Source organism: Alexandromys fortis, unplaced genomic scaffold (assembly GCF_014885135.2).
Source record: "Alexandromys fortis isolate MF-2015 unplaced genomic scaffold, M_Fortis_MF-2015_v1.1 scaffold_70, whole genome shotgun sequence".
Taxonomy (NCBI): domain Eukaryota; kingdom Metazoa; phylum Chordata; class Mammalia; order Rodentia; family Cricetidae; genus Alexandromys; species Alexandromys fortis.
In genome coordinates, this window is record NW_026067955.1 from 932,326 (window position 1) to 956,319 (window position 23,994).

Genomic DNA, 23,994 nt, shown 5'->3' on the forward strand with positions numbered 1-23,994 from the left:
GGGGAGGGGTGGGGTGGGGTCAGGCGCTTGACTCCGCCTCCTGGCGCTAGGTTCTGCCTGCGGCCGGGCGCTGGCTCAGTCTCGGCTGCTTGCCGCTGTCGCTCCGGGGCTGCGGGATGACGCCTCCTCCTCCCGGACGTGCCGCCCCCAGCGCACCGCGCGCCCGCGTCCTCAGCCCGCCGACTCGGTTCGGGCTCCCGCTGCGGCAGCGACTGCTGCTGCTGTTCTGGGTGGCCGCCGCCTCCGCCCAAGGCCACTCGAGGAGCGGACCCCGCATCTCCGCCGTCTGGAAAGGTAGGCGGCGCCGCGCGGCCGGCGGGCGCGGGATCGGACGCTGTGCAGGGAGGGTGCGGAGTGTGCGGCACCCAGAGAGAGTGCGTGTGCGCAGCTCTGCAGGTCTTGGGCTGGCCCCGGAGGGAGCGTGTGTGTCCGGGTGAGTGTATGTGAGTGTGCGTCCTGTCACGCCGGAGCGGGCTGGAGCGCTGCAGCGTGCGGGCGAGCGTCTGGGGCCCGGGCCCGGCTAAGTGGCGCTCCAAGTCCAACGGCAGCTCCGAGCCGCAGCGCCTGAGCGCAGGGGGAAGGTTGCGGGCCCCTGCCTCGCCAAGGTTCGCTTTGGCCCTCCGCCGTGGGGTCCACTATGCAGGACCCTTCCTTCCCCGGGCCACCTTCCTCACCCCAACCCCCTCCTTGCGAGCTGCGGGCTCTGCTGGCACGCGGGGCTCAGGCTGGGCTGGTGAAGGGGGCGCGGACCCATTGCCGCCGCTGCTGCGCTCGGGCTGCGGGAACAAAGACCCCGCCGCCTGCCCCCGCCCCCGCCCCGGCCCGGAGCGCGGGCCAGGCAAGGGGGTGGGCACCCTGCGGCTATCCGGGACAAGGTGCAGTGCTGGGGCTCGGGGCACCTGGGCGCTGTCTCCCTAATGCTGGGACCAGCCTCTCCCCCCTTGCCCGCACGTGGCAGTTGTCACCAGAAATTGGCACTAGCACGAGGAGGGGGATAGTGCCCATTGGGTGGGGCAAGGCCATTGGGACCCCCAAGCGGCACATATAGGGAGGGGGGTGTGCAGCCTTAGGACTGTGGTGAATTTGAGAACCTGACAGACTGGAGTCTTCCCCTGGGGCATCTCAGTTCAGACCTCAGTACAGTGGGACAGAAAGCTGGCTAGGTTGGGTTTGGAGGTTTTCTGCCGCTAGGGACGGAGCTCCCCTCCCCTGCATTGCACACAAACGCCTCCCCGCCCCCAGGCAAACTCAGCTCTGTACCCAAATTTGGCGTCTCTGCAGCCCCTCCCCTAGTGGTGAAGGGAGACTCACATGGGGACTTGGGGGGGGGGGGAGTGTACTAGTCCTGTCTGTCCCTACTGGGAACCCTTTGATGCCTTGGCAGTTTTCAGGGATTGCGGAAGTCTGAACATTATCTGGGGCAGGTATTCTTAGCAGGGTATGGGGGGAACCCACATAAAATGAGTGACCCGAACTGCCGCAGCAGCTGAGAGAGTGTGACTTGCCCAAGGTCACTGGGCAGTGTGGGCGCTCATTGTGCAGGTGGGGGCTCTGATCTGACCCTGAACCTGTCCGGGTCCAGACTTAGGGAGAAGAGAAGGATTTAGATGCTTCTCCAACCATAAATGAGGTAGTCTGGTCTCCAACTCGCCATCCAGCCAGAGATGCACTCAGTGTAAGAAGAACAGCTTAGTTGGAGCTCTGGACACCTGCACACCCTGCATTTATATCCACTTAGTCTCTTTTCCTCTGTCCTGCCAGCATTTTACCTTGCTCCTGTCCCCTTGTGTCTCGGACAGCATAGTACACGAGTACTCTGGAGGAGACAAATGGCTGTGTCTGAGTGTTCTGGAATCTCCCTCTATACCAAACTCCTTTTATTTGATTGCTCTTGTCCCCCCAATTCCTTGCTTGACCTCCCCACCGCATACTTAATGCACAGCCACTTGTTATCACTTAATGCATACCTTTCTATCCCTGGCACTTAGTCCTTACTTACCCCGGGGCTATTTAAAGCTGCTTTCAGCCCTCTTACCCGCTTCTGCCAGCCCATCCTATGCCCCGCTTCCCTTGCTTGCTCTTCACGGCTGTGACCACACTGGTAATGCACTATTGACCCCCTCTGGCTGGGATCCACCAGACACTCACCAATCTTGTCCAAGGACAGTCTGCAATCTCCTTCACAAGTGCCAGGTGCCCCACTGACCAGACAGGCCCTGCCATTCACCTGCCCCCCACCCCCTAGGGCCACCAGCTGGTGATAGTGTGCCCGACTGACAGCTGCCTCCTGCCTCCTATGGGGTAACACATGGCAGTCGGATAGTAGGGAGATTGGATAGGGCCAAGCCAGGCGTGGAATGAGAGGGAGACCTTCCCAAGCTCTACAATACGCCTGGGGCTCTGTCTGCCAGTGGACGGGACAGGAATCTTTAGGGATGACTAGACCTAGGGATGGTGATAGCCCTGTAGCCATTCCTCTACAAGACATGTATTTAGATTTCAGGTTTGGGTCAAGACAGAATAGGGACTGGATAAGTATAGAAATGTCTTTATTTTCTTTGCTTGGCCCCCCACCCTCACTCCAAGCCGTAGGGAAAGATTAAAACAGGGGATTCTGAGAGGGTCCCAGACTGCAGTTGTTAAGAGAGCTGCTGCCTTTGCAACCAGATGAACTCCTGGTGCAGAAGAGCGTGGACCCTGGGGAAGGGTGTTCTGTCACAGGCTGCTGGGTTCCTTGGGCTCTGCACCTGTCTTTGACCCCCAGAGGTTGCCGGAGCAGGGAGAGCCCCGAGGATGGTTGTCCCCATAGCGCATCACTAGCACATGAGTTACAGAGTTGGCCATGTAAATGTGTGACTCTGGTCTTCCTTCAGGTGGGGGTGGGAAGTGTAGGGGATGAGTGAGTGGCAGGTGATGGGGGTAGGAGTGGGGGGTAGGGGACTGGGGGGGATATGAGTGAATGGTGGGTGGCAGGAGGCCTGCATTCTCGTGTATGCCATGTACTCTTCCCCTGCTCCACCAATAACTGGAGGAGAAGCCCACGAAGGTCGTGACTCCCCCGTCAGAGCGAGCAAGTGAGCGAGCCTGTCCACAGAAGGCAAACAGTCCAATCTCCAGTCTACCTGCCCAGCTGGTTCTTCCCGCTCTGGCCCAATTAAACAACAGGATGTTATTGTTGACTTGGGAGCTGTTGTGTAGCCATTAAGGGGCGGCTCCCCAGGGTCAGGGGGGTTGTTATCACCTCCTCCAGGGGATGAGGTCACAGCTGGGGCTCCCCAAGCATCAGCATTTCCAGTGGAAATCCCTGTCCTCTTGGGGACTTTGATGAATTCATCACCTTCAAGGTGAACCCCCCTTGCAGAACTGGGGGGGAGGCAATCCCCAAGAGGAGAGGGAGTTTCCTAAGCTGGAGGAGATGCTTGGTGGTGTGTCCCCAGAAGCTCCCTGCTAAGTTTTGTCTTGGGTCTGTGCTGAACACTGAAGATTCTGAGAGCAGGTGTTGGGGGTGGGGCCGCAGATAGATGATGGAACAGGTCCAAGTTGACCCTGGCACCTTAGGTAGAAATGGGTGGAAAGTCAGAAGCCAGGTTCTGGCATAATTGTTCTGGCTTGCCGGGAGGCAGAGACAGGTGGATCTCTGTGAGTTCAAGGCCAGCCTGGTCTACAAGAGCTAGTTCCAGGACAGGCTCCAAGGCCACAGAGAAACCCTGTCTCGAAAAACAAAACAAAAATTGTTCTGGCTTTATTTGCTCTGTGTCTTTGGGGGAGTCCTTGCCTTTTTCTGAACTTCAGTTTCCTCAGATGTCCCAAACAGTCAGGTAATGTCTGTAATGCCTTGTTCACTGCTGGGCCATAATACCTCCAGATTCCTTTTGCTCTGGGACGAGGAGGGCGGAGCAGAGACCAAGGTGGCCCATTCAGATCTTAGTGTTAAGTGACTAAAACTCCAGGTGGATAATCAGGGGAAATCCTAGAGTCTTGCGCGTCCTTCTTCTCTTTGCTCTTGTGGGCCGGAAGTCAAGGGTCAGTTGCAGGGAATGGCCTTTTGGCTTCTGGCCTCAAGGGTGGAAACACATCAACAAACTTTTTCTGAGTCCGGCTTTGTGCTGGGATTGGGCATGAGGGTCCAGCAGAGAAATTCAGTGAGTTGGTGTCCTTGTAGATAGGGAGAGTGGGCGGATAAACCAGTACAGCACTGAAGAGGTGAAGAGGTGGGACAGGACCTAGAGCACAGGGTTGCCATGGGGGCTGAGGAAGTCTGCTAGTCAGCCGGCTTTCTAGATGAAGTACAAAGCTGAGATGGCAGAGACAGGAGTTGGCTGGATGAGGAAGGGCAAAAGAAGTACTTGTTTGACAGTGTTGAGTCAGCTTTGGCCAGGGGGGTCCAGCAAGCGCTTTCTCTCTCTCTCTCTCTCTCTCTCTCTCTCTCTCTCTCTCTCTCTCTCTCTTTCTCTGCAGACTCTCACAATGTAGCCCTGGATGGCGTAGAACTTCCTATGTAGTCCAGGCTGGCTTTAAACTCCCAGAAATCCACCTGTCTTCGCCTCCACTAAAGGCATGTACATCCTATCCTGGCTTCAGCAAGGTTTCTTGAAGGGGATGATATCTGAGCTTGGCCACTTGTCCTGCTTGGGCAGTCTTCTGGAGAAAGACAGTGGCAGGCAAGCTTGTCCCAGGTCCCCGAGGGAAGTCGTGGTGGGGTCCAGGGACAGTAGGACCTTCCCCATCCACTCCTGACTATGAGAAGGGTTCTTCAGGTAGGAGGCCTGCCATGCTCTTTCTCTGCGTGTCCTCTGAGGCAGAAGAAATCCCCTTGTATCCAAGCCCTGTATTGCGAACAGGGCAGACACGGTTCCTCTGACCAGCTTCCCCTTCCAGGGGAAGCCTTTGAGAACAGATAATTTTCTAGGTTGAAAATGAGAAACAGAATAAGCTGCACACTTCTCTTTGAGGCCTGAGAGGCCCATCCTGCAGGGGGCAGTCATGAGAATGGATGACCCCAGAGTTTCCTGCTGGAGTCTCATCTGACATCCTGGCCTACATCGTCATTCTACACCCCCTCATTTAGGGCAGCTGTGTCATAAGAGACTGACCATACTTCCCTTACCTCTTGCTAGTTGCTCCAAAAGGCTTCTGCTTTTCTTGGTTTCCTTTTTTGGTTATCCCAGAAGCCTGTCTACTCTTTGGGGATAGGAGACTTGACTCTTGTCCTGCCCTGGCCTTGCAAGGAGGCCTGGCTGTCAAGTGTATGACCATTTGGCTCTCAGTGAACCAGGAAGATGGGGAGAAAGGAGAAAGTGAAGGGTCACAGTCCTGGCCCCATAGAGATTGGAGACTTCTACCTAACCTAGTCAGCCAAGTTGCTGCCCTCCTATAAGGGAAGGTTCTTCAGGACCTTTCCTTCAGAAGGCCTTGGCCCCACTGTCCCATGTGTAGATTGTACTCTGCCCTCTTCAAGGTCCCTCCGCTTCTCCGTGACATTCTACTGAGCCTGATGGGCACTCTGTGGCCCTTCTCTCCTTTCCTTCCCAGCAGCCACTGCTGCCCCAGAGCTGCTTCTCTGTACCGTGCCTACCCTCCTCCTCAATCCCCCTTCCTCTCCCTGGCAGTTCTTTCTTGGTTTCATTGAGGAACCTTCCGAGTTGTCCTCAGCTTACCCAGCTTGACAACACAGAGCTCAGGGTGTGAGAAAAAAAAAATGTCAGAGAGAAGCGGCTAACCACCTCAGCCCCAGATGGGGAAACTAAGGCCCAGAGATGGAAGAACTTGCTTCGAGGTCACTGGCAAAATAGGGAGAGCTGGAGTTTGGGCTGCGTTTTCTGCTCCGAGCTGACTGGTGGCCCAGCTGTCTGCCCCTTCCCAATGTCCCATCTACACACATGTTTTTCTAGGTGGAGAGCTTCGAAAGCCTATTACCTCCTTGGCCGTTTAACTGAGCCCAGAGACTTTCTGTCCACATCCACCAAGACCACACACTCCTTTTAGACCCTCAGATTTCGACCCAGCTCCGTGTACCTCATGTCTGGCCTTTGCTGAGCAGAGTTTAGGTCTCAGGGGGCGGGTTGCTCTGTGTCATGGTTTAGGCTAATCTGGGTTTAACCACCACAGCAGCCTGGGGATTAGGCTGATCCTGTACCCCTGCTTCTAATCAAGACCCCGGGCTTTGAGCCAGCATCCTGGGGACCCTCACTGTAGAGGGCAGCCAGCCCTTGACCCCTGCCTGCACCTAGATTCAGCTCCTGGGAAATTGAAAGCAAAAGAAACCCTGTACTTGCCCCCAGGGAGCAGTTAGTGACTAAGGGGTAAGGCCTGTGTTGGAAAAGGGGCCCCTGGGAAGTCAGGAGTGCACAGCCAAGACTGCAACTGAAAGCTGGTGTGGGTGATACGATCAAGGAGAGGAAAGGAAAGAGCCAGGCTAGAGCAAGGGGGTGGTGACACAGGGCCTGGTATAGCTGCTGCTCTCCCTCTGGCTCAGCCTGTCAAGTAGGGTCACCATGATAAACACTGCACCCCATAGATGGCCCAGGAACCTCTTCTGAGATGTCTGCTCCTCTGAAGAATAGCAGGAGGCTGCTCCTTCCTACCTCTGAACAATGCTACCTTGTCCAGCCCTGGCAATGGGCAATGGACCCTTCTTCACAGTACCCTGCACCTCGGGCGAAATCCCACCAGACACAGTGTCATCTAAGAGAAGGGCAAATGGTGGCTGGAGCACAGTCAGGGAGTACAGGGCAGTGTAGTGAGGGCTGCATCGGCCTGGAACACTTCCCAGAGCTAGGGCTAGGTGTTCAAGGACAGATGAGATCCATGCACAGCAGAGAAAGGACAAGGGCAGTGAGCGCGGGCTGTGTGGAGATGGGAATCAGCCATTGTAGAGATGCCCGGAGACAGGCGAGCCTTGAAGGCCCTGCTTTGGGGAACTGGGCCCTGCCGGGATGGGCAGTTGGGAGCTGTGGTGAATTCCTGGTTAGAGTCAGGGTGGCAAAGATGAGTGTTTTAGTGAGCGCTGGCTGGCCGGGAACCTGTGTGGGTATGTGGTAGAGAAGGGCTGGTGTGCATACCAGCCCCAAAGTTTCTTATTAGAGACGGAGAACCCGGGAGACGTAACTTTCCAGTTAGTCATACTGGCTAGCATTTAGGGTGAAGGTGACTCGCTGCACCCTATATTCCTGCCCCACCTGCACCTGCATATATTCATGCTCACTCATACACACTCACCAAGCTGTCACAGTAGAGAGGTCAGGCGTCTGATAACAAGTAGCTTTTGCCGGGCTCTAGCCTCCCTCGGTTCCGGTCTCCTTGGCTGTGTAGAAAGGACTGCCTCTGGAAGTCCATCCTTGGAGTGCAGCAGGGTAAGCCCAGGTTCCAGGGTTAGTCTGGAACGAGTGTCAAGTCAACAACCTCTGCTCTACTGCACAGCCTGCTGTGTGACTCTGGATATGTCTCTTAGCTTCTCTGGGCCTCATACCCCTTATCTGTGAAACAGAGATAATGAGAGACTAGGCAGCATATATGACTTGCTGAGTTAATAGGTCTAAAAATCACTTAGGGTAATAGACGGTGTTTCTGAAGCGCTGGGCCTAGGGCTAGCCTCACGCATCATTGCCGCCCTTTTCCCTCTCCTCCTCCTCCTCCTGCAGCATCTCTGGTTTCTCCTGGAATGCATTTCTGGCACCCTAGCCCCTGCCAGTTCTCCTTAACGGGCTGTGCTGGCTGGCTGCCCTCATACTGTGTCCCCTGCTGGTCCAGGCTAAAGCTGAGGCTGGGAACCTTCTGTTTCACCACAGTCTTCCACCTGTCTCTCTCCCTGCTGGCCTGAGGTAGCCATCCTCTGCCCTCCTGCCACCCCAGCCCGGGCTCTGGGCCCAAGAGCAGACTCTCTATTTTTGCCCAGTCTCTGCTTTGAAGTAGCCATTAGCTGACCTTTAGGGCTTTGGGAATCTGCTGGGCCAAAGAATGGATAGGAGTTAGATTCAGTGTGGCATTGGCTCTGGGCTTCCTGCCTTTCCTGGGGTTGAGCTTAGAGCCCCTCTTCACTCTGATTGGGCTCTGCGAATGCCTTCCATCTCCATCTGAACCCTTGACTCCTGCTCAGTCCAGATCCCCTCCCTCACAATGTACTTCTCATTAGAACTTTGTCCCAACTCCTTTGTCCAGCAGCGAAGCCTTCTGATCCTCTGGTCACAATGATGTATACAAGCGATTCCAGCCCTTGGTGGTTTGGGAAGGGCCTTAGTTTTCCTCTCTGTAGAATGGGGATGAAGACCTTTGCCTCGCCTTCTTGGTAGGGTGGTGGGGATTTGTTGGGCTAGCCCAGTGGAAGCCGATGAGGATGCTGTTATTACTGTCCTTCTACTTTCAGAAGGCTGCACCTGACTCCTTCAGCACGCATAGACTCATGTTTTCCCCAAACAACGGGAGCGTTTTGTGTTTGTTCCTGGAATTATGATGGGTCATAAAACCCAGGCCACAACAGACCAGTAACCCCCATACTCACCAGCCGCAGAAGGTGACACTGAGCTCAGGAAGGCCCTGCCCTAGCTCACAACCACAACCAGCTGCCTGGATGCCAAAGACGGTGGGAGGTGTCTTAGAGCCAAGCCCAAATCAACACCTGAGACACCCTCAGACATACTCATGGCTGACCTTGGCAGTGGGTGTAGGCCGTGACTTACAGCTTGCTGATAATAAGGGTGGGTGTCTCATTCCTCTACGAGGGTGACTGCCACCTGTGTTGGCACAGCACTTGTCTGTCAGCTGTCAGAGCCCAGCCCTGCACAGGTGTTGCCAGGAACCTGATAGTAGCCATAATCGGCTCTTAGTACCAGGTCGGTGCCATCTGGAAAAAAATGGCCTTTCTTTCCCGGCCATTATCAGAGGCAGAGCCAATGAAACATTTGTCCCTGGGTTTCTGCCACCAGTGGAAGGGTTTCTCTTCACCGCGCTGCTCAGCACCCACAGTTCCATTCACTAGTCATACCTTTGGGTCACCAAAGCCCGTGGGGAGATCAGGGAGGTGAGTGGATGACTTCCTTCATTCATCAGGTTAGTGACTCTGCATCTGGTGATAGGGGAGGGGGTGGCTAGGAAGAGGGTGATGCAGAGAAGTTTTTCTTTCTCTTCACATTGTTCTCTCAAAGAAGCCCTGAGTGTGGTTCTCGAGAGATGCAGTGGCATGACAGGCACCCAGGTCTGTGAGCCGTCCTTGAGTGTTAGCCCTTGGGCCAGTGGCATAGCCTCCCTGGCCTCTGAGTCTCCCGGCTTGGTGACTGTTTGTGCAGAAGAGTCTGCAGGCTGGCTCCTGAGCACCACACGGCTCTTCGTTCTTTTCTCTGCCCGTGTGTGGTCAGGTGAGGTTGGGAGTGGGCCCATAAATGCAAAACGGGACACAAGTGTAGGAGGAGGTCCCTGCCAGCTATGGCTGGGTCCCCAGTCTGTGGTTGGCCAGGCTCCTGCTCCTTGGCAACTTGACTCAGGCATTCCCTACTGGGATGCCCACATTCTTGCCATTCTCTGCCCACTTTCCAAGGGCTTTTGGAGGTCAGCATTCAAGGCGGATGGGTTCAGTGGGTCAAGGACCAGCCCTTGTTGTTCCTTTTGTGGACGGTACCCCTCACTCCACCCTTCCCACCCTCCCTCCCTCGTTCACAAGCATCCAGGCTATGGGGAATGACAGAACCAGATGGCAACAGCATCCCGAGTGATTGAGAGCAGGCAGATCCTTCATTAGGCAGATATGCTATGAAAAAAACCACCGCTTCCCCAAAGGAAACACCTGTACTTCCTATAGTCCGTCAGCTGTTGGGACAGTGGAGTGGCTCCCAGAAGGAATCAAGCCTGATTCCCACCCCCTCAACAGAATCAAGGCCTCATTGGCACTCTGGCAGGGGTGCTGTGTCTGCATGGGGTCAGTTCCCCTAGTCCATCTTCCCAGCACTTATATTTGGCTAGAACTGGGGCTAGGCTTTGTGAACCCTATACCGTGAGGAGGCAGGGACTTAGGAACCATGGAGTCCAGCTAGGTACGGGACAGCCTAGGGATGTTCTTGTTCTGCTCAGGAGAGCCAGGATTGTCTCTGAGTCACATGGGGTGGAGGTGGCCTTTCTTGTGCCCAGCCTGCCTTGAGGCCATGTCCTCTCTGTGTGTCCCTAGCCCCCTCCCCTGCTGAACCCCTGGTTATTCTGGGAGCTTTTAGCTACCACTTAGTCAGCCACTAATGCGTCAGGCCGGGGAGTGAGGGGGGAGACACGGTGCCAGACGATGCTCCTTTTAGACACACAGGATGGAAAGGAAGCAGGGGGAGCCAGGAGGTGGGAGGTGGGGGACTGTCAGAGGATGGGAGACTTTCCCACTCCTGGCCCTGCTCCTTGGTAGCAAGCAGTAGGGGAGGCTGATGGGCAGTGGGTCAGTATGTCCTTGGGTTAACCTGAACCATTGCCCCACCACTGAGGCCTAACCTTCTGGATTCTTCTTTCATTAGTTCTCTCTCAGGTGTCAGCATGTGGCCTCTGGCCTCTGTTCCTGCCACACAGTCAGCTTCCCCATCTTTGCTCACACTCTTTCCTCTGCCTGCATAGCCCTTCCCCATTCCTGGCCAATCCAGCTTTTATCTGTCTCCCCATATCATCGGATTCACAAGGCAGCCAAAAGAAAGTGTTTAGGGATGGAAACACTGAGCCTGAACCTTTTAAAGGTAGACTCCAGTGTGCTCAGCCCCACCTAGGCAGCGCCTGGCCCAGCTCTCTCTGAGGTGCTCCTTGCCATGAGGCCTTGCTGCTGCCTTCACTTCCAGGCAGCCCTCCTGCCCGGAGCCCCCAGCCCCCGCTCCTGCCGACCTGAACAAAGCTTTCTTTCATGTATTCATGGAACTGCTGCCCTGACACTTCCCGGGCACAATCAGGCCCTTTGAGGGCCTCGGGCAGTGCGGGAGCCTGGGCTGGGGCCGGGGTGGAGAATGGGCCAAGGTCTTGTCCTTGGGCTGAGCTGGTGCCATCCCCTTTCTCCCCTAGTCCGTAACACATCACCAGACACAGATCTGGGAGGGACAGGAACCTGAGAGTCATTGGAGGGCTGATGAGAGTCCTGGGAGAGCGTAGGAGCTGCCGTTTGTTCTGTAAAATGGGGCCAGCAGTCTCTGCCTTCCCCCATGCTGACTTTGCCAGGGTTTGAGTGGACCGCTCACAGATCAATGGAGTGCTGGCCTTACTCAGCTGCTGACACTGTCCCGTCCCCTGACCTTTATAGTCTCTGTGGGTCTTTTGGGGAGCAACCCGAGCTCCCTCCTGGGACTATCTGCTTAGTGAGCCTCATACCTACACGTCTGAGCAAAGCCAAGTATTCCCCTCATACTTTGTCCTTGGTGCCTCTGGCTCTTTCAGGACTGCTTTTCCATAGCCCTGCTACCTCCAAGACAAAGGCTCCCTCCATGGTCCCCGCTGCTACCTTTACCTGCTTATACATTCGCCTTGCCTGGCTCTTCTCTGAGGCCTGGGGGTGTGACCTTGATCCAGGTGCTCAGGAGCTAAGGAGACTGGTGGTCAGCGTGGCCTGCCAGTGTTTCTTTCCCTTGAAGTTGGGGCTGTGGGTCTCAGTAGCCCAGCATCCCCAGGTGCTGATGTGGCTCTTTCCCCCGGCTCCTGGACTGCATGTCCAGGAAATGGAAGGGGATCTGTGCCGCCTGGGACTTGCTGCTCAGGTTGCTGCTTAGGCTGTGGGTGGAAGGAGAGCTGTGAGTCGGAGAGACCGAGCGTCTGCCAGCTGCTGACCCCAGCTTTACGGTTTTATCCCAGCTGGAAGAGAGCGAGAGGACAGTGCCCAGGATCTTCATCATTGAGCACCTCTATGCGGACAGCAGCACAGAGCTGGGCTCTCAGCCCCTGCCCTGTGCATCTGGGGCTAATGAGAGGCAGCTTTGGGGTCCAGGGTATAAGAGGTAGGGTGTCTGACCGCCCCCCGCCATTGCTGGATCAAGCTGTGGGTAACATGGCCCCAGGAGAGTCAGGCCAGTCAGAGGGCAGCGGACTCAGCACTTCACTCGGTAGCCAGCCAGGCTCACATCGCCAGGAATGTTCTTGAGAGCTGATACCGTCTGGGCGAACCAATCTGTCCTGCTTGCTGATGTGACCTTGGCCAGCCAGCCTTGTCCCTCAGGGGGCCTCCTTTTCCTCTCCTCTACATAGTGAGCTAGGCCACAGCAGAGATGCAGAACTTGAATGATTCCTACTGTCTGTCTGGGATCACTTGGCTGTGAAGAAGCGTGTGTTCAGGACAGGGAATGAGGGAACGAGTCGTACACAGTATGTTCTTCCCATTCCTTGCTCCGGATGGATGCAGGATCAGTAGGAATGGCTTAAGCGGCAGCAAGGAGGATGTAGGGCAGACCTTGAGGAACCGGCAGGTTTGTTTCTGCTCGGACTGGGTCATGTCCTGCCTGGGTGTTACTGCCAAGCTGGCTGTCTCGGAGTTTGCGGCAGCTGAAAAAACAGTGGTTAGACAATTCCGGGGTGAGGCCCAGGCTAATCAGAAGTCAGGGGACAGAGGCTATGGTTGAGTGCCCAGGGCATAGCCAGAGGCCATCCCATCCCTGTAATTTAGTCCTGCAACCAGGACAACCTCAACAATGTCCTTAGAGATGAGACAGCTTCTCTCTGGAGGTGGCAGCTGTAGACAGTTTCTTTTTTTGGGCAAAACTGCCCTGGTCAGCCCTCTTCTGAAAGGCATAGGCTGTACTTTTTGAAGGTCCCCTGTCCCAGAGCTGCTGGGAAAGAGAGCCCCAGAAAGAGCTGGCATTTTGGTGGATGAAATCAGGCTAAAGGTTAGCTTAGGAGACAGAAGCAGGAGTGTTGGTTTAGGGGTGCTACCCACCCGCTTTCATGTATTCCTGGACCGTCTGCTCCTTGGTCTGCTTCCCGACTGTATACTACTGTATAATGGGGAGGAATGGATGTTGAGATTTTCTCCAGGGCTGTAATGGTGCCCACTAAGGGCTGGAGGGTAAGCCAGGAGGGGTTAGAGACAACTTCTCAAAGGAAGATTTGGAGTTGTGAATGCAATGGTTGCCTGGGAATTGGGACTCTAAGTGGGGTGCTGTTGGCTTCTGGAAAGGCTGACAGTGAGATGGACCAGCCTGCAGATTCCTTCACAGGACAGAGCTGATGGTCTTCCCGTACCTGCCCAGCCTCTCGGGAATGTGTGTGTTTGGGAAAGGTGTCTGCTCTCCCCGGGGTCCCTAAAATGCCCCCACTCTGAGAAAACACACACTGTGGGGGAAAAGACCACGGCTTTGGGTGTGGATGCATGGTTTCTGGAGCCCGCCGTGACCTTCTTTATGTCAAGCTCACCTCAGAGGCCTTGTCTCTGAGCCTCAGGGCTCTGAGCGTGGAACATCAGTTAACCGGCAGTCTGGTATACCCGTGGAAGCTCAAGGGTTCTCTGGCTCAGGGTGTTTTTTTTTTCTCTCATGCACAGGGCAGGACCATGTGGACTTTGGCCAGCCTGAGCCCCACACCGTGCTTTTCCATGAGCCGGGCAGCTTCTCCGTGTGGGTGGGTGGACGTGGCAAGGTCTACCTCTTCAACTTCCCCGAGGGCAAGAATGCCTCTGTGCGCACGGTGAGCTTGGGTCTCCTCTGCCCTCCCCTTCCCTTTCCTCATCCCAGGCTTCTGGTCCTGGTAAGGGCCCTCAGGGAGTGTGAAGGAGCTGGGACATCTTTCTACCAAGGTCCTTCTATCTCCATAACCTCACACACGGTTCCTGGGGGAAGCTACTGTAGGTAGTCCACATTGGAGTGGAGTCAGGGTATGAGGAGAAAAGCTGGGAGCTAACACATGGCCAGGCAGGTAGTGCTGATGGGGGAAGCCAGGCAGGGAAGCTGGATTCCAGAACCCATAGCCTGCCTTTTGCGATTGCTAGGCTCTGCTCCCTGGTATCACATAAAGAGCTTATGTGACCTTGGGAAATTTGCTTACCCTCGCCAAGTCTCATTACTTTCCTGGAAGATGAAAATAATGGTCTCATCCAGGGCTTGTCCTATGGCTGCGTGGACAGCCTTTCAGGGACAGTCTCATCCCTTGAAGAGGGACTAACGCTTCTCCCCATCCTCCAGGTGAACATCGGCTCTCCAAAGGGGTCCTGCCAGGTCAAGCAGGTGAGCGGGAGGGACAGACCATGGGAATGGCGGGGCCCTGGGAAGAAAGAGAACCTGAGAGTTGGAGGAAGGGAGGGAACATTGCTTGGCCTTGTATTCTCCAGATTTGTAGGGTTGGGGGAGTTTGGTCAAGTCTTAGGGCCCCTAGTCAGAGGGGGAGACATGGGTCCCCAACATTGGCCTTGTTCAGAGTGGGGAGAGAGTCAGCTGGCTTAGGTGGCTGATCAGCCTTTTGGATGTCTTCTTTCCTAAGACTGAGGGTCCTAGTGTCTGCTGGGCCTGCCAGCGACTCCCACCCACCTAACAGTCTCCTAACCCCACACAGGACTGCGAGAACTATATCACTCTCCTAGAGAGGCGGGGAAATGGGCTGCTGGTCTGTGGCACCAATGCCCGGAAGCCCAGCTGCTGGAACTTGGTGAGAACCCTTCCCATGTGCCTGAGCAGCCCCCATTTCCTGGGTTGGTGTCAGCCCCTTATGGCCAGACAGAGATGGGGGAATTCTGAGACCAGCATTACCCTGAGCAGAGTCTCTGGGAAAATAGGGTCCTGGCTGGGAAATTGGGTGCAGTGGCTGGTGGCCACGTGATCATCTGCATCTCTGATCTCCTCCAGATGAATGACAGTGTGGTGGTGCCACTTGGTGAGATGAAAGGCTATGCCCCCTTCAGCCCGGATGAGAACTCCCTGGTTCTGTTTGAAGGTAGAACAGCACTGCCACCGGGGCCCCGGGAGGGGGCTAATGCACCAGGCTTGGAGTAGGAGGGTCAGCCCCTTGTTCAGTGGCCCGAGCCTGGGAGGAGGACTTATAGAAGTTATTGCCCTTACCCACATGTCCTCCTACTATTCCAGGGGATGAAGTGTACTCTACCATCCGGAAGCAGGAATACAATGGGAAGATCCCTCGGTTCCGCCGCATCCGGGGCGAGAGTGAGCTGTATACAAGTGATACAGTCATGCAGAGTGAGTTAGATTGGGTTGAGGGTGGACTAAGGGGTGCGAATGTCCAGGATGGCAGATTCTATCCTGATATATTCCAAGAGGACTCCCTGAAAGGCATAGACCTGGACAGCCAGGACTGAGGAGTTTGAGTTGTCGGGGAGGAGGAATCGTAGAGAAGAGGCTGTGGGGCCAGAGAGGTCTGAATTATTCTGGGAACAAACACAGGGGAAGCTCAGACCTAGCACGAGGCTCAAGAGCCAAAGTTCATCTTTCTCATGAGCCCGTGTTGGGCAGAGGGCCCCATCTTCCTCATTAAGGCTCTGTTGATTAGGCAGAAGTGACATGAGCACCCCAGGGGCTTTCCTGCAGTCCCCAGGCATGAAGTCATTGCTCCTGGGCCCATGACATCTTTGTACAAGAGGACATAACAGGTGTGGGGTATTGCTTTAGAATCGAGGGCCCCATGGGGCCTTAAGTGCTGTTCTCAGTTCATATATATCTGGGAGAGGTGTGCAAGGTTAATGTGTACCCCACACAAGTTTCTGGCCTCATACCCTACCACCCATGTCCTTGGCAGACCCCCAGTTCATCAAGGCCACCATTGTGCACCAAGACCAGGCCTATGATGATAAGATCTACTATTTCTTCCGGGAGGACAATCCTGACAAGAACCCAGAGGCTCCTCTCAATGTGTCCCGAGTGGCCCAATTGTGCAGGGTGAGCCAGATATGTGAGGGGTGGCTGGGTGGATGAGAATGTGTCTGTATATCTACAGTAGGAGTGAGTGTGCATATGTGTGTGTGTTTGCATGCATGACCCTGTGGGAATTTGTGTGCACAGGGTATCATGTGCCTGTGAATGAATGTGGTTTAGCTTCTATGCACATCGGATATACAAATATATGAGTTCATAAGTACCTGTGTGTTTACCTGTGTGTGTGTTTGTGTGGATTTGCTGTATTGTGCTTTTGTACAAGTGTGCATAGATGAAAGTAGCAGATGTGTCTGATCATGTTTGCTATGGGGGCCTGAGAATGTTCGCCCGCAAGACCCCAACGTGGGTCCTGGCACACCTGGCTGGAGCCCACCTGAAAGCTTGCCTAAGTCTCCACAGGTGTCAGCCCCTGGTAACCTGGCTTGCTCCTCAGTAGCCTGGGTGCAGCATGTGTCTTTGGTGTGCCAAGCAGCTCAGGCAAGTACTGAGGAGCATCTTCTGTCTTCTGCCCTTCCAGGGCGACCAGGGTGGTGAGAGTTCTTTGTCGGCCTCCAAGTGGAACACCTTCCTGAAAGCCATGCTGGTGTGCAGTGACCCAGCCACCAACAGGAACTTCAATCGACTGCAGGATGTCTTCTTGCTCCCTGACCCCAGTGGCCAGTGGAGGGACACCAGGGTCTATGGTGTTTTCTCCAACCCCTGGTGAGGAGTAGTTAATGACGTTAGCAGAGACAGCAGGCGTAAGGCTTGAGCTGTTACTAGGTGTGTTTGTCGTAGGCAATGTGATGCGTGCCCTATTGTGTTTTTGCCTTTGTGCACACGGTGTGTGGCCCTGGGCCCTGATTCATTCCTGCCTATGTGTCCTGGCATGTGTGTGCTCAGAGCTGATACTAGGCCTGGAAAAGACTGAGAGCCCTCTCCTGGGGTGCTGGGTGAGATCGCACCTGCTCAAACACTGCCTGATAATTTACACTCTTTAATCAGTTTCATTGATTGAAAACAAAGCAGACAAAGTGTTGGGGATGGAGAAGGACCCTGCTCAGGCTAATGTGTGGATGGAGCCACATACTGGCTAGGACATGGAGGCTTCAGCACCCTGCAGCCTGTGACTGGAGGGCCCAGAGAATGACTTACTTAGTCCATGGTGGGGTTCCTCTTTCTTTAGGTGGACTAGAAAAGGTGACCTTTGAACTCTGCGATGCTGTAACAGAACCCAAGATTGTGGTTTTAGATTGCAGTGGGGAGAACTTAGTTGAACTTGCCTCCCTCCCTCCTTTTGTTCCTCCTGTTTCTACTTTGTGTGATATGCTAGGCACTGGGCTCTGCTTCAGTAACAGTCCTGGCTCATAGAGCTTACAGACTGAGGGCTGTGCTTGTGTTCTGTCTGGCATGGGGCTGACCAGGGTAAGTGGAGGTGGGTGTATCCTGGGCCCCCTACTAAGGTGGCTTGTTTATCCTTGCAGGAACTACTCAGCTGTTTGCGTGTATTCTCTTGGTGACATCGACAAAGTCTTCCGTACCTCTTCACTCAAGGGCTATCACATGGGCCTTCCCAACCCTCGACCTGGCATGGTGAGCTGTTGACCAACCACGGCCCAGACCCCAGCCCTTCCTGGTCTCGCCTCCTAGTCCCCTACTAACCTACTTCTTTTGTCTTTTCCAGTGCCTCCCCAAAAAGCAACCCATACCAACGGAAACTTTCCAGGTTGCTGATAGTCACCCAGAGGTGGCACAGAGGGTGGAGCCCATGGGGCCACTGAAGACACCATTGTTCCACTCTAAGTACCATTACCAGAAGGTGGTCGTCCACCGCATGCAAGCCAGCAATAGAGAGACCTTCCATGTCCTTTATCTAACCACAGGTGATGGGCTGTCCCAGAACTCTCTGATTTACTTTGTAAAAATAGATAGGAACCATTCTTTGTTATGGTACATACCTTTAATCTTACTACTCAAGAGGCAAAAGTAGGTAGAGCTCGGTGAGTTCAAGGCCAGCTTGGTCCACATAGTGAGTTCCAGACCAACCCACACTATGTAGTGAGACCTTGTTTTTTGTTTTGTTTTGTTTTTAAAGAAAAACAAAACAAAAAGAAAAACAAAAGTTATGGACGGTATAAAGAACCCTGTAGGTAACATTTATGTGGGCCTTTAGGTGTGAACAGAGAATTGAGTGGACAGAGCTACCAGGGGTTAGTGTGTTGAGCTGTGGACGCTCAGGCAGAGAGGGAGGGCTTCCTGGAGGGGGTGAGGCAAAGGGGAAGCTTCCTGAGTTGAGAGAAAAGCATGCACTAGAGCTTGAGGCAGAAATGCGGTGATTGAGCAAAGCCAGGTACAGCTCTGGCCCAGATGTCTCTCTCAACGGAGAAGGAACCAGAAGAGACAGGGAAGTAGCTGGGGGGTGAGTAGGGGGAGAGACTTGAGCGCTGGGCCTCCTGGGAGCCTCTGTCCTGCAGAATAAGGAGCATGGGCCTTCCATTAGACTTTGGGGCTATGCAGGCAAGAGGAAGCATTTGAAAAGTTGGTAGGACACAAGAAGTTGCAGAAGGCAAAGCTTCATAGAGGCCTGAGATAGCATCTCCCTTTTCCTTCCTGAAGAGGCCTCCCTGAGGGAGGCTGAGTGAATGCCCTGGAGGTGCTCCTTTGTTCCAGAAAGCCTCTCTACACCCTAAGCTTAGTTTGTTTCTACCTCCTCGTCCCAGGTCTTGGTCAAAACAGGGGTAGTGTCCTGAAAATAGCCTTGGAGACCATTGTAGGCCTGGCCACAGGCCTTCCTGGAGACTAGAAAGGACCCCACACCTTTGGGACCATTCTTCAGGGCCCAGGCCCCGTCCCTCAATTGTTCATACTCTTTGAAGTGGCTTCCTGTTGCTGCTTCACTTTGGGCCTTCCTTGGCCACGTTGGCCTGGTTGGAAACTAAAGTCCTGGGTCATTGTTTGGCTCCTGGAAATCTTAAGGAGAGGAATTTCCCACAGGACATTGGGGACAAGGGAAGGGAGGTCACACAGTGCAGGATGGGGAAGGCTGGACTTGGGCCCAAGGAGCCCTGCTACTCCCTTCCTACGTTCCTGGGCTGCAAGCATACTCAGGGAACGGAGAGGGAATCTCTTATCTTCCTGGTGGCCCATGGGAGAGACCAGTTTAGAGCCTGTAGCGTTTAGAAATATTGGGGCCAGATAAAAATAAAAAATTCTCTAGGTCCTCACCAGAGATTGGAAACTCTTACAATGGGGACTAGCTGTGTGTCTGCTTATCTGTATGTATCTGTGTCTGTGTGTCTGAGGTGAGAGCAGGGGCTGTGTCTGGGGCTTTGTCCGGTCCAACTAGTGTCTAGCCACATCTCAAAGCCTGCCAGTTCAAACACTGAGCCTAGAGGAACTGTCTCAGGTAGGCATCATCTGACTGCTTTTTTGGGGCAGATAATGCCCTGGGAAATGGGATGGTAAGAGAAAAGGAAGTGGCTATTCTAGAAACTGGGACAGCAGTTGAGATGGGATTAGGAGGACCAGGGTCAGAATACCCATTAGTCCCCAACAGGTGACAACAGAGAGAGACAGACAGTCTGGTTATGTGACCTTGGGAGCCCTCATATGGAATTCAAGGTTCTTTTCAGATCTAAGATTTTTACAGAAATTAAAATATCCCTTAAGACTAAGAGCAACGTGGAATCCTGGATTGACTTCGGGAACAAAAGAAGGACATCAGTGGAAAAACCCAAGAATCCCAAATGAAGTCTGTAGTTGAGCGAATAGGAACTCACTGGTGTCAATTGCTTAGTTGTGACAAATTCCCTCCGGTTATGTAAGATCTTCAGCTGGGGAAACTGGGAGAAGGCTAGGCAAGGACTCTGTACTATCACTGCAACTTTTCTGAAAATCTAAAATTACTCCTAAAATAAACAATTAAAGCCAGTGTATCCCCTAAGTACCTCAGAGGCAGGCAAGTTAAAAAGAAAGCCAGAGGTGGGGTTCTGACCCATCTGGGTTCCAATTTGCTCCCCGCTGTTCACCATCTGTGTGACCTTGAGCAAACAGGGCAGTTTTTTCAACTCCTCCCTTCCCTTATCTGCAGAATAAGGGAGATAACGCCCACCTCAAAGGGCAGAGGAGGGAAGGGGTAACCAAGGTAATGTGAGGTACCAATCCCGGCGCGCTTGTTAGTTGTACAGCCTCCAATAAGCCTTTGGCACATTGGGGGCACTCATGGAGGGGACGGCCTTTTGGGATCAGCCTTGGAAACTTCCAGGCTGCCCTTGGCCTCTGTGTTCCTTCTCACTCAGCTGTCCTCACCCCACCCTACCCCAGTCCTGTGACACTCACCTGATCCATGACTCCTAAACCCTCCCCGCCAGTGTCTTTTCCTAGCAGCCCAGCCTTGAAGAAGGCTGTCTGGCTGATGTTGACCCTCTCCTCTGCTCGTTACCCATAGACAGGGGCACTGTTCACAAGGTGGTGGAATCAGGGGACCAGGGACACAGCTTCGTCTTCAACATCATGGAGATCCAGCCCTTCCACCGTGCAGCAGCCATCCAGGCCATATCATTGGATGCTGACCGGGTGAGCTGTCCCACCCTTCCTTGCACCCTTGGGACCACCCAGAGAGCTGTGGGAAGGGGGGGGAGAGGGCTACTCTGTTTGCTGTTTGCATGTCCTTTCAAGGAGCTCCAAGGTGTCAGGACCCCTCGTCAAGGGTCGAGAACCCAGTGGAGGGCTCTGGCCTGACCCAGCCTTGCTCTCTTTGCAGCGGAAGCTATACGTGAGCTCCCAGTGGGAAGTGAGCCAGGTGCCCCTGGACATGTGTGAGGTCTACAGCGGGGGCTGCCATGGCTGCCTCATGTCCCGAGATCCCTACTGCGGCTGGGACCAGGACCGCTGTGTGTCTATCTACAGTTCCCAACGGTACATTGGACAAATCCCTTTGCCCCATGGAAAGGCGGACCTGAGAATGGGGGTCACATGAGGATAAATGGGGTGCTGCGCTGCAGCCTCCCATCTGCTGATATCTGCCCCTCCTCCTTTCTAGGTCAGTGCTGCAGTCTATTAACCCAGCTGAGCCACACAAAGACTGCCCCAACCCCAAACCAGGTATCTCATTTAGTCCTACCCTTGGGCCCCAGCAGAGCTACGCCTCAGTTACCTTGATCCCTTGATCTGCAGAAGGCATGGCCTTGACCTGAGGCCCTGTACCACGTCCTGCTGAGGGAACTCACATGATATAGGGTGCTTATGAGAGGGGTGGGGGTGGAGGAGAATGCAAGAAAAGAAAACCTAAAAGTCAGAATCCACCCCTCTCCACCCTGTTCCTTCAGAAGCCTTGCCCTAGAAGCCTCATCTGCAGAACTCAGAGGCTCCCAAGGTGCTCTTGACCCCTCCTCATGCCTGTTTCCCCTTCTTCTGCAGACGATGCCCCACTGCAGAAAGTTTCCCTGGCCCGAAACTCTCGATACTACCTGACCTGCCCCATGGAGTCCCGCCACGCCACCTACTTATGGCGCCATGAGGAGAATGTGGAACAGAGCTGTGAGCCAGGCCACCAAAGCCCTAGCTGCATCCTTTTCATCGAGAACCTCACGGCCCGTCAGTATGGTCACTACCGCTGTGAGGCCCAAGAGGGTTCCTACCTCCGTGAGGCTCAGCACTGGGAGCTGCTGCCTGAGGACAGAGCCCTTGCCGAACAGCTAATGGGCCATGCTCGGGCCCTGGCCGCCTCCTTCTGGCTGGGAGTCCTGCCCACACTCATACTTGGCCTGCTGGTTCACTAGGGCTTCTAGGAGCGTGGTGCACCCCAGGCTTCTATAGCCCAGGAGTACTAGAAATAAGTCACACTCACAGCCGGCCGGCCCGGGAGCTCGTTGTCCACCGATTCTTCCAGGGGTACTAAATAATCCAGTGGGGGACAAAGGGCCTGGAGATGTCCAGCCGCAGGCGGCTGCTGGGGCCCAGGTGGGGTAGGGACAGTGAGGGACTGCAAAATGAAGGCACCGACTGTGAAGCTGGGCCATCAGTGACCCCAGACTTTATCTTCCCGAGACTATTTTTCAAAATCTCCTCACACTTGACTTCATGCAGCGATGCACTTGGCCTGAGAGCCCAGCAGCCTGGCAGTGGGCTTTGGGAAGGAAGCTGGGACCCTCATCTCTGGACCTTGGGGCCCAGGCCTGGGTCCTTTGGGACCACTGTGCCCAACTGCTTCCTTCCCTGCCCCACTGCTGGGTGGCCAGTGTTCCTGCAGACCCAGGCTGCTCCTCTGCACCTCCCTCACAGCCTGGGTCCCACCGGACAGCGCCTTGCATGTTTATTGAAGGATGTTTGCTTTCCGGACGGAAGGACGGAAAAAGCTCTATTTTTATGTTAGGCTTATTTCATGTATAGCTACTTCTGACTGCATCTGTATGAAATACCAAAACTACATGCTGGGGGGCGGGTAGAGGGAGGGCTTGGGAAGGGAGGGTGGGGGCTCATCCCAGGCTGGGGCTCCCTGGGATGGAATTGGAGTCCAGGGATAGGCATGGGTTTGAAGAGCGTGGCATGAGCTGGCTCTGCCCCGAGAGCCCAGTCTGAGGGCATGAGCCTCCAGTGTGGGGTGGTTATGGGAGGGGTGGGTGAGGGAGACAGGGGAGAGCGAAGAAGAAAACTGAGCCCTAGGTAGATTTGCCGTGGTCATTTTGAAGGAGGAGCCGGGTCCACAGGGGGAGGTTCCAGGACTCTGCCCTTGGCGTTGGGGGTTGGGGGGCAGGGGGAGACTCCTCCCTTCCCTTCAGCCCCCTTCCCCAGGGGCTGTGCTTCCATGCTCCTAGCCTCCCACCTTCAGCTCAGGACATGTCCTAACTTAGGCTAAACTGTGAAAATTCCCGTGGAGATGGCCCAGGCCGAGCTCTCCAAGTGGGCCTCCCTGCCCCCAGTCCATGGATTTCAGCAGAGAGCTGACCCTTCTCCAGCTGTGTCTGGGGTGGGGCCTGGGGCCGGGGGCCTTCCAGCTTCCGTCCCTTATCTCTTCTCAATGCACTTTAATAATGTAACATATTACTAATAAACAAGCTATTTATTTACCTCTGCCTGCTCCCTGTCTTCCATGCCGGTGGCGCTGAGTGGGGTGAGCCTCCTGTTGGTCAGTCGGTGCCTCTTGTCTGCGAGCATCACTGTCTGTTTTCCCAAGTGATTCTACTGGCAGGCAGACTCAGAGGACCTCAGCCAATGAGGGGCAGAAATAGGGGATGTGAACTTGCAGCCACTCAGCAAACCTCAAGCCTGCAGCCCTTTCCTCCCATAGCTTGAACCGCTTAACCTTCCAAGTCCCTGCTTCCCCTGGGAGACCTGGCCAGGATGGCTCTAGAGGCAGCTACCAGGCCTCCCATCTGAGAGGGGAAACTGACCAGTGAGGACCTTTAGGATACGCTAGAAGGCTGTGTGCAAGAGGCTGGTGGGGCCAGGATAGGACCAAAGAATGGTTGTTTGCTCTTGGTCAGGCAGTTTGGAAAAGAGAGGGGGCTGCATGCCGTTCTGCTCTCTCGAGCATCCCCTGTTAGAGAAAGGACCAGAGCAGAGGCAGGTGAGAGGGGAGGGGATGAGGAGGCTGCTCAGTGGATGGAGGTCAGTCAGGACTAAGGACAGTGGCTACGGGATAGATGTGGGGATAATACCTGACAGCCCAGAAAGGAGCCCAGATATTCCCCCTTATGACCTTCCCTATGGTTGGTTTTCTCTACCCCATGAAAAATTTATTATTTTAGCTGGGTGGTGGTGGCACATGCCTTTAATCCTAGCATTGGGGAGGCAGCGGCAGGAGGATCTCTGAGTTCGAGGCCAGACTTGTCTGCAGAGTGAGTTCCAGGACAGGCTCCAAAGCTACACAGAAAAACTCTGTCTCGGGAGAAAAAAAAAAAAAGAAAAACAACAACACCCCCCGCTCCCAAGATTTATGTGTATGGATGCTTTACTGCATGCATGTTTGTGCACCATATGCATGACTGGTGCCTGCAGAGACCAGAAGAGTGTGTTGGATCCCTTGGAAGTGGAGTTACATTGGATAGTGGGTAGTAATACGTCACCATATGAGTGCTGGGAATTGAACCTGGGTCCTTGAAGATCAGTCATTGCTTTTGACCACTAAGCCATCTCTCCAGCCCTCTCTGCCCCATTTTGTTTCATATGGGGCAGGGACCAAGGTCTTTGGAGCATCTTAGGAGCTTTCCTA

At 54.6% G+C, this 23,994-nt stretch overlaps 1 protein-coding gene across 3 annotated transcripts; it reads left to right on the top strand.

The window, feature by feature from the left end:
- Nucleotides 1-72: 72 nt before the first annotated feature.
- On the top strand, nt 73-22,849 carry Sema7a (semaphorin 7A (JohnMiltonHagen blood group)). 3 transcript variants are annotated; one of them, XM_050151984.1, is made up of 14 exons: nt 74-294; nt 13,469-13,611; nt 14,106-14,147; nt 14,473-14,565; nt 14,763-14,850; nt 15,000-15,110; nt 15,667-15,806; nt 16,321-16,505; nt 17,267-17,375; nt 17,467-17,665; nt 20,230-20,357; nt 20,545-20,699; nt 20,824-20,885; nt 21,201-22,849. In XM_050151984.1, exons 1-14 carry the CDS (start codon nt 117-119, stop codon nt 21,560-21,562), a joined length of 1,995 nt encoding a protein of 664 aa, XP_050007941.1. In that variant the 5' UTR covers nt 74-116; the 3' UTR covers nt 21,563-22,849. The 3 variants fall into 3 exon arrangements, with proteins under 3 accessions (XP_050007942.1, XP_050007941.1, XP_050007943.1); XM_050151985.1 differs by lacking the exon at nt 14,106-14,147 and having other exon boundaries at nt 73-294; XM_050151986.1 differs by lacking the exon at nt 14,473-14,565.
- Nucleotides 22,850-23,994: the final 1,145 nt, after the last annotated feature.